Source organism: Amblyomma americanum, chromosome 1 (genome assembly GCF_052857255.1).
Source record: "Amblyomma americanum isolate KBUSLIRL-KWMA chromosome 1, ASM5285725v1, whole genome shotgun sequence".
Taxonomy (NCBI): Eukaryota; Metazoa; Arthropoda; class Arachnida; order Ixodida; family Ixodidae; genus Amblyomma; species Amblyomma americanum.
Genome location: NC_135497.1, coordinates 279,682,150 through 279,692,084, shown reverse-complemented (window position 1 = coordinate 279,692,084; position 9,935 = coordinate 279,682,150). Strand labels below are relative to the sequence as shown.

General features: G+C 47.1%; 1 protein-coding gene across 1 annotated transcript; it reads right to left on the bottom strand.

Moving 5' to 3' along the window:
- Nucleotides 1–2,384: 2,384 nt before the first annotated feature.
- On the bottom strand, nt 2,385–9,428 carry LOC144118228 (uncharacterized). The gene is made up of 4 exons (XM_077651267.1): nt 9,331–9,428; nt 6,323–6,459; nt 5,001–5,062; nt 2,385–2,561 (listed from the first exon to the last, which is right to left on the bottom strand). Exons 1-4 carry the CDS (start codon nt 9,426–9,428, stop codon nt 2,385–2,387), a joined length of 474 nt encoding a protein of 157 aa, XP_077507393.1.
- Between the last annotated feature and the right edge of the window lie 507 nt (nt 9,429–9,935).

Sequence of the window (9,935 nt, the reverse complement as noted above, 5' to 3'; positions counted from 1 at the left end):
AGGTTTTCTCAGCAAACTCTATATTTTACCCACTGATTCGTCTAATTTTTTTTATACACCTCAGCCACCTTCTCATTCTTTAGAAGAAGGCAGGGGTTTTGTGACATTGGTTGGGAGGGTCAACATCCTTGCGCAGCCAAGGATGCCTGGTGAGGTTACCCGACCTTTTTTAAAGCTTTTAATATAGGCATTGATAAAAAAATTTCCTCTTTTAGCAGTAGGTAATATAAAACAAAGTTTTACGTTCTCTACACCACCGATAATTATTATGTCTAAAGATTCTGTATATAACAATTTTCCTTACCTTGAGTTTGGCTCATGATGGCCTGAGTCGCCTATGTGCCATGAAACCCAACTCAACAAAACACAACTCCGGCCAACTTTTGCTTCTTCGTGGAAACTTCAAAGAGCGTGCACGTGAACAAAAACATTTTTTTTTCGAGAAATATACCTCGTCGACCCTCCATTCACACAATCGCTGACTAGCCCAATATTTGTCAAACGAATCGGCGGTGGTCGCTTTCGGGGTCTGGGAAGTTTGGCTTGCAATGACCCTATAGTGCAAATACTTGAGCGAGTACACCTTTACTGGCCATACTTCTGCTGCGTTTTCTAATATTGTACGGAAGCATTTTATATGACTCTCACCATTGATCAATACACATAGTGCTCCGCGTAGCTGGAACCGCGGTTTAAAAACACGTCTTTGTGCTACAACAGCATGCAACTAAACCATGTGTATGACCACTTACTGAGGGAACTCAACTCGAAAGGTTTAATTAAGTGCTTAAATTCTAGACTCGTAAATTTAGAGAACAACCTTTACTTCTAAGCTGTACAGCATCCTAGAAAACGCACGATTAAAAGAAAATTCATCCTTTTGTCTATTACAGACAAATTTTTCCGCTTGCATTTGTAGGCATACGAAATACAAAAAAAATGACATGCGTCTGTGCTCTCAAATTAGCTGCCTATAAATGTCGTTCACGAAAGCTAAGAATTGAGCGTGAGAACGTACGCATACATGTAGGATGACATTTCCTACGTATTACAGAGCGTGCTTCCGGCTACGGCCAGCCAGTAATGCTCCTGATAGCTTGCTTAAGTTACGGTCAGATCGAGCCGACAGATTACGAGACCGTTTACTAAATGCAAAATAACGGCACCGAGCGAACGCTTATCTCTGCTGGCGTAAGTCGCGTCGCCTGCCGCCGTCACTTGTGCGAGGCCTGACGGCGGTGCTCACAAGGAACTGCGCACGAGGCCGCCGATCTGTGTCATTTGTGGGAGTGTTTCATCACATCGGGACATAAACGTGCACGTTTATCGTCGGGGATTCTGCGTGCACGGCAGTGATTTTTAAGCATGTGTATCTCTATGCAAAAGCGTCAATCGCCTGACGATAGAACGAGCTAGATATGATCCGCAGTCGACGCATAGATTGAGGGACAGGCTGAAATGTAAGAATGGGTGAACTTCGCTTTGCAGCTCCTCAGAAGTCGGGAATATGGTGTGTAAAACTTTGATATGCTTCGCGGGATTGAGCGCGTACCAAGAAGCATGACGCGCATACCTTTAACGTGACTTTAACGATGCACCTATATTGACATCCGCCATACCTTCAATGAGAGTGAACTGAATACGTAGAACGTATCTCTCGACACTACGTATTTTACAACCATCTCTTGAAGTTACGCTGGGCGACCTGTGCAAGCGCCCGTTCCCACTAGCAGCTCGAATCTGCAGCCTTCATGTTTTTTCAGAGCTGTATAATTCATTGCCATGTTTTAGGCAAAAATGCATTGTACGGCTGCAAGGACGGATATTCGCCCACTGTTGCGTCTGTACTGCAGAACTCACTTGAAGTCCAAACTTATTAGGATAACAAGAGCACCCATGTCTTTGAAAGCTTTTACTGTGTACTCATCTTATGGCTGCGCCCGCCTACCGTTTTGCAGCGTAGATAGAGCTATAGTCAATAGAATGACATGTTATGGCCGTACACTTTTTGTAGACTTTTGTCTCAGACAGTTTATAGACTGTCAATAGACAGAAGTAAATAACTACAGGAAGGCAATTTAGTCTTGGACTAGTATACAGACTGTCTATAGATCACTTTTACAAGAGGTCCTAGCGCCATCTTTGTTTTGGCTATGACCATTTTTTTTTTTGGCGTTTACTGCTGTGTTTCACGCGCATACTATGTGCGCGGCGGCAGCTTGTGGCAAGCTTTGGTCCTCGTGAAAACCCCAAAAACAACGACAAAGCCAAAATGCAATTCAGTTTCCTCTTTCGCCATGTTTACTTCAAGGACTGTACACGAGTTCCTAATTGGATTGCGTGTTCCGTTTCGTATACGAATCCTACGAGCAGATTCTATGCGCCTAGGCATCGACCGAGCGGCACAGTTCGTCGATCACGTAGCGTATCTTGACAACGTCTGCGTCCACGTCGTCAGCGTTCACGTCGTTGTAGAGCACGGCGCGCGCCTGGCTCGAGATGATCGGGAGCATCTTCACGATGATGGCCTGCTGCGGGTCCTCATATTCACGCTCAGTCACCTGGCGGAGGAAAAAGACAAAGCTACGGAAATGGGCCAGTTATCAGATTGATTTCATTATCAGGTCAGGTCAAAAATTTTATTCGGGAGTCCAGTTAAAGCCCCAGATTGTGAGTGTCTTGAAGGTCAACACAAGCAGACAAATAGAGGAGAACGGACGCTGTACCATGTGAAGCTGTGTTTCCGAACCATGTTAAGCTATTTCTCTTTTGCATTGATAGCCTTCCCACTGCGTCTTTGAATCTGATTACACCGTCGCTTTTTCAATCCGCTGCTGCGCGGGCTTCTCGTAGGTGTAGGTGGATGGGTGGGGCATTGGGTGGAGCATCTGGAGGGTGAGGTGGGTTGTGGCTCATACGTGGAAGATGCATTTTACCGGACGCAGTTTACCAGATGCATTTTACTGGAGGAGGCACCTTGATAGGGTGGAGGTTTCGGGCACACACATAGACCAAGGGTTCTTCGCCAACCTTCGGAAATTTTCCATATGACGAGTTTCATAATTCCATACGTTTCCATAAGAAGTTTTGTGGAGTCAGTATGGACCATATGGAGTCGTTATGAAATAAATAGAAGTACTATGAAAAACTACGGACTCCTCACTGTCATGTACACTGTATGAAAATCGCATGGAAATAATTTAAAATGCTTATTTACTCCGTACAAACAAGATATGATTTCCACATAGTTTTCTTTATCTTATAGACTCCACATTTCCATACTTCTGTACGAGCGGCTCTTACGGAACGTTTGAGTAGAGCAAAACAGGGCTATACTGCTAACGCAGTAAAATTTCCCGCCGCTTATTCAAATTCGTGATGTTTGCACAGAAAAGAACTCCGTGATAACCAGCTCAAGTGAATTCCGCTGTAGGCTTCCTTACCATCTTGAGGTCGGAAATTGAAAAGTTGGAGACGCTAATCAGGAAAGCCTACAAGACGGCACTTGGGCTACCAAACTCCACGCCAACGGCAAAGCTCGTGGCTCTAGGAGTATATAATACCCTCAAAGAGATGTGGGAACCAAAATGGCTCTGACAACTCAATATACTCGCACTCACAAAACCAGGAAGAGATCTGCTTGAAAAGATCTATATTAACCTGCCCTATGCGATAGACCAAAGGGAATAGGTATCACGCGATGTGAGGATACGCATCAACGTGCACCCCATTGAGCGAAATAGGCATCCCGCATATAACATTGAAAGGAGAAAAGCAAGAGGGGAAGAGGGGAAGCCCTGCAGAAGAAATGGGACGAGCGACCTAACACCCTTTACGTGGACGCCACAGGACCAAAGAATGGGGTAATGACTATTGTGGTCTCAACGCCTTCAGGATCGATGGTGAACTGCGCCTCGATGAAAACATCCAACCCCACTCACACAGAGGAAGCAGCTATTGCATTAGCTGTAGCATCTAACCCCAGCGCCGTTGTGCTCACTGATTCCCAGAACGCCTGTCGCAACTTCAGTAACGGATTAATTCACAGGTCAGGGTTGTCATTGCTGATTATGCATCCACCCTGCCAAGCCTCAGCCCTCTGGTTTCACGGTCTCCTGGAACTACCAGAAGGAAACGAAGCCGTTCACAGGCATGAATGAACTCTTCTATACCGGGCGCCTCCCCCTGATGACCACGAAGGGTGCTGCGACCTAATAGATTTAGCGGTCTATGCTGACAAACTCGCGCCACACAGAACAGTCAGGAAGGAGTACCAAATACTACATAAATCCCTCAATAAGTTAGAAGAGAACACCCTTAGGAGACTGCAAACCAACACATATTTCCAGCTAAGTTACATCAGTGGTACCCTACACTATACTCTCCGCAGTGGCCACACTGCGGAGAGGTAGCTAACCTCTACCACATGGTGTGGACATGCCAGTTTAATCCCATAATTGACCCCATTCCAAACCCCTCAGACGAGCAGTGGGAGGCTTTTCCGCTCAGCGATGTTCCTGACCGTCAGCACTGGCTGGTGGGGAGGGCCAGCGCAGCAGCAACAACCAGTGGACTACCGGACCAGGCGGTCCACCGACCTGTTCTACGAATATGCTGTAAATAAAGATGTTTTCAATCAATCACCCGCTGTAGGCTAGCCTCCTTAATCCGCGTACCAAGAATTGTGTCGACGCACGCAGTTAACATGCAAAACCGGCCGGAGATGGCGCCACCTGTGTTTAATTTTCGACCTCTTATGGCTTGTAAAATATCCATTTTCAGTGAAAACGGTGTGTTTGCCATTGGAATGCGGGAATCTATCGATACAGGACGACTTTAGTTTGTCCTCGGTATTTCCCTAATACGGTAAAGTAATTATGCCAGGATGAAAGACAGGGCCAGCAAGAAACAAAATACGAAGAAAAACACAGTCGAGTGCAACCTTGTTGAGCCGCTCGCAGAATGTAAACGGCGATAGGCGACTCGGGTCGACAAAGTGCCATGTTGGTCTGCATGGTGTCCAGGTCGATGCTGATGTAGGCGTTGTCCTTCAGACTGACGCCTGGAGGAAACATGCAGGCAGATGTGTTGTGATTTAAATACTCACAGTTTGCGTGGTTGACACAGCAGACTGCACACAACTTATTTTTTTATGACAGGCAGGGCTGTACCTGTCGCCACCAGTGCAAGTCTACAATGAGCGCGAAGAAGCTCAAAAGGCTGGCATATATTTTGGCCGTGAATATTTAAGGCGCATGTCTCCGCACTGCATCCTTCTGTAAAGGCTAAGGTCATTTTTTTTTACTTCACTGTAATATGCAATGCGTTGCTGCTCGGTAGGAGTAGATACACCATCCGCCAAAAGTCTTCAGGCCACAGCGTTCAATTCTCGCCAAATGTATGCCCCAAGAGTTTTCTTTGTAGAGGATCATTCAAAGCACAACTCAAGCAGAAAGCTTCTTTATCACGAGAAGAAAGCCTCTGCTAGCTTTTCAAGGCCCTTTGATCTTTAATTGCACCCTGATGGCTTCAAATTATGTGCCAGCCTTTGGCCTGAATACTTTTTTACCAAGACTGTTCTTGGTGCAGCGTGCAAGTATGTTCCGATTTAAGTTTTTCATCATCGTGTAAACTAGAAAGATGAGGCTATTCTGCAAAAAAAAAAAAGAGATCACTGCGGCACCTGCATTGGAGTAATGCGTAAGCATTGACGCCTCCTCGCCTCTCTTTCTCCCTCGTTTCCACTCTCTGCTCTTTACTCAGGCTGCGCTCCGTCCACACTTCCGGTTCTTCACATTTTGCGCCACGCTTTAGCTCACCCACTTCCGGTGTTTTCAAATTTGGCGCCACTTTTGCTCCGGCCCCACCTACATTTTGAACATTTTTAGCTCTAATTAATTGAATACCCCACATTCACCTCATGATTTCCCATGCGACATTTTTTTATGCTCTATCTAATGCAACCGTTCTTTTTGTTGTAACTCAATTCGCTCGAACGTTATCTTGATGACAAGCTCGTGATGACATGAAACCGCGAACATAGCCATACAGTGCATACGCGTTAAAAACTGTATGTATTTTAAGCGCTGAGCATGCTTCCTCAATAAATTTGCGAACTCACTCAGAGAACCTGCATCTGGAAGGAGTGCCAACAAAGGGCAGGGCGGAGAGGCATGAAAAGACAGACATACGGACACAAGCAGTAGAGGGAATCGGACGTCAAGCAGGCATGAAGACTGAAAGACGGAAAGACAAAATGGCGGACAAGTGGGCAGATATAGGTGACAGACTACGCAGACACAGACTAGGAACATTCACATACCCCTGGCCAGCCTCTGCGTCTTCTCGTGGCCCTCGTGAAGCCGGGGCACGATGGTCCGCAGCAAGACGAGACCGGCAGTGGCGATGATCTCCGCCTGTCGCATGCCTTCGCCCAGGCACTTGCGCACACGGGCCACCCTGCAATCGGCGCGACCGAACACGGGAGAAAAAAATGGCAGTGGCTTAACTTGGCTAACCCTGGAATTCAACGATAAGCAAGGCCGCTCGCTAAGCGTCTGAGGCTCGTCCATGGCAGCTCCACTATACGCTCGCGACAGTCCTTCTGTATATACCCATATGACCACGTGGCTATGACGTGGTATCGCATGGTCTTATGACACCCCCATCGGATGTCATCACGTGGCTTCATATCACCTTTTGGATGTCCTTAAGGACGAAGGTCAACCCAAAAGTCACCAAATGTCAAAGGTCAGAGGTCAACTGAAGGTCATAGGTCAAGGTCAGGGGTCAGCGGTTCGACACCGTAACTGTACCACGTTGGTCATACACGGCTAACGTGGTTAAGCTGAAGGTCGTTCAAGGTATCCGGCCTACGCGACGACTGCTTTACCTAGCGTAGTGAAGCTTTTCGCTTCAAAAGTTAGGTGTTGGTGATTATCTTCTAGGAACCGCGGGCGCTACGCTCACGGACAAGTGCTCACACTCTTGGCCAAAAGACACGACAGGGACAATCTTGCGTGAAATGCCCTACAGGTAGGCTCTGCCTACTGCGTGTATAGCCCGCGAGATGGCATTTCATTTGTTAATACCGTCGAGTCAAATGCCATTGTCATTTGGTAGATGTCAGCCATAATGTGACAGGGTCTCGCTGCACCTACGGAAATTCGTCCATAATGGGAGATCAGGTTAGGAACCGAAGAATGTCAAGTACTGCTGGCCTCTATTCCAAGACCCGCCGGTCGAGCAGTGAGGTAATTTTCAAATTTTTAACATCGCATGGTCAACACCTAACACTTCCCGGCAATGCTATACGGAGGGCCTAGGGCAGAGCATAGCCCTGATAGCCCATTCCACATCCTTTACTATTATAAAGAAAACTTCTTTACTAATCTCCTAAGGTGACTCTTCAATGAAGTTTCGCAATCTACCGGTATGCAATCTTCTCTTGCTTTGAGACTCTGCACAAAACGCTTGCTCGTCTCCCATCAGGGATCTGCCCCATTTCGGCAGAGAACAACTACAGCAGTATACGACCTTTCGTTGGGGCTGCTGTCTTGCATATAGCGTACGCTAGGCGGCCCATAACACAGTTTTCCTTTTAAGTGCAGCACCATGAGGCCCTGTGCATGCCATCATGTTTATAACTAGACAAAGAGACAGCCAGCTTCTTTTTCCCTGTCACTTAATTTTATATTTATATAAATTTATATACCCTAGAAAAAGCAAACCTGAACATTCTTCCACAGAGGCAATCACAAGGACGCACAGGTGTACGTTTACAGAATAATAAAAGATCTGATATCTATGTATAATCGATTGCCAGAGCTACAAGCTACAGCCTGCGCTTAGAGAAAACATTGCTACTGTCTCCGCGCACAGTTGAAGAAAGTGCATGTATAATGGGCTCCGGGCCAAACACAGATATTATGCTCCGTAGTCCTCCCGGCAACACGATAGTATGTTGCGTTTGTTTTTAAATACAGGGGTAAATAATTTTTTGATGGTCCGTTGGGTTCTTCGGAAGGGTGCAGACCCTTCCAAACGTTGTTGTTCGGCGGTGATGAAGGTAGATGTGCAGATGAAGGTCAAAGAGATAATATATTCACAGGATGTACAAGGGCAAACTGCGTTATAAGTGGAGTCACACAGACGGTCAAGCTGTAACTGACAAAGACAATTCTCACACAGAGAAACTCGACAAGACCTTACTCATCGACCCGACGTTAGAGTCTAGGTCTGTAGAATTACGTGCCACTGCACGGAGCCTCTAGCTCAACTAGACAAGACTGCCCTCCAATGATATTACATGCAATTTTAAAGCTTTTGCAAACAAAGAAATTAGGGCGGTCATATATCGAGGCCCGCCCTAAGCTTCGATAACCAATGGAGGTAGCCACAGCCACTGAAGGTTGGGCCCAACCTCGAGCCCGGGGCTTGGCTATAAAGAAAAAGAAACACATACAGAAAACATTTGAAAACCCTCTCCCCGAGGGGAGTTCTCGGCCTTAGCACTTGATGTTTTCCCTTTCCCTGCCGCACCCGCGCGTCGCCTCTCAAAGGATGAAGCGTTTCTTTTTAGCTAATTGGCGGGCTCACTGACCCACTGGCTCGCCGCAGGAATGTCAGACGGCGGAGAACCGCGACGCTTCGGTGCCATCGAGAATGCCAAAAAAAGAAAAAAAAAGGGGCCCATCACGGAATGCGAGGTGATTCGCATTCTGCCGCCGTGGGAATGCTGCCTAAGACCAAGCGGCCCCACGTGCTCGTTGTTCGCGCCTCGCATGCTTTCTTGGCGCCAGGTGTCCTCGGCCGTCACAGTGGTGCTGTCAAGCAGCAAGTGCCTCCTGTGCCTTTGCCACTGCTTGCGGGGGTAAGGGGGGGCGCGGGTGGGGGGGGGGGGAAGCGTAGATTGGAGGCCCGCAGTGACCACAAGCTAAAGGAATAAAAATATATGCGCGTTGATGAAGCGCGGCCTTACAGGGTCCTTTTCGTCATCTGAGGGTCTAGTTACGACAGTTGACCGTTGGCTGTACAAAGGCGGCATTGTGATTTGTCGAAGCGAAAGGGCTGCTGCAGTTCATTTACTCTTTACACCTACCGGTTTTTGTCGCATACGGCTAAGTTTTATATTCTTACATCCAAAACTTCTTGTTGTCATGTCCAAACCGGTTGTGCTGCAGTTGGGCACGCCACACTCAAATGCGTGAGCCCGTTCACACACTACACACCACTGATAGCGTGCTTAAAGCTCCCTGATACTGGTTATCACGCTCTTATCTGATAAGAGGCATCTTGGATAATTCGGAAAAACGAAGGAGAGCAGCTTACTTTTCGATGAAGTCCTTCGGTCCCGCCACCAGGGATCCGATGGGGCAGGCAAGACTCTGCGGATAGGAAGACTTAACGTCAGCAGCCAAACCATGCATGCTTATTTCACTAATCGAGGATTTGCGGTGGCGTCTTCGTTGTTAGTAACCGAAACTTCATGGCATCACAACATCCCGTTACCACCCTCTGATCAACGACTGCGACTTTCTCGCCAGCCAACGGGGGTTTCCTCTGCGGAGTCAGCAATTCCGCCTGGCCATCTAGATATACTTAGCAGCGACAAGATCGACGTTTTGCTGCTTAATAACCACCAACATCACAGTACTTGCACGTCTGAATAAACTTTCTCAGAAGCGGTGAATCATTAATTGTGTATTCATTGTTTAGGTTGCCGTGCGACGAAGGTACTGAGATTGAGGTCACCTCCTCCACACTGTTGGCAGAAAACGTGCAGTTTTTTTTTAACCATTCGAGCATAACACCAATCCAAATAGGGCTTGTTACATGAAGAGGAAAAACAATTTAATATCCGCCACGATGATCGAAAGTCAATAAACAAAAAAAAACGTGTTTACAAGACCACGAAGCCCTACACAGTATTCAAA

Excerpts from the sequence above, each read along its gene's own strand:
- LOC144118228 (XM_077651267.1), bottom strand. The coding sequence starts at position 9,428 with ATGCATGGTTTGGCTGCTGACGTTAAGTCTTCCTATCCGCAGAGTCTT. Across the intron at positions 5,063-6,322 it reads GACGCAGAGGCTGGCCAGGG|GCGTCAGTCTGAAGGACAAC; the intron begins GTATGTGAATGT and ends TGTTTCCTCCAG. Across the intron at positions 2,562-5,000 it reads ACACCATGCAGACCAACATG|GTGACTGAGCGTGAATATGA; the intron begins GCACTTTGTCGA and ends TTCCTCCGCCAG.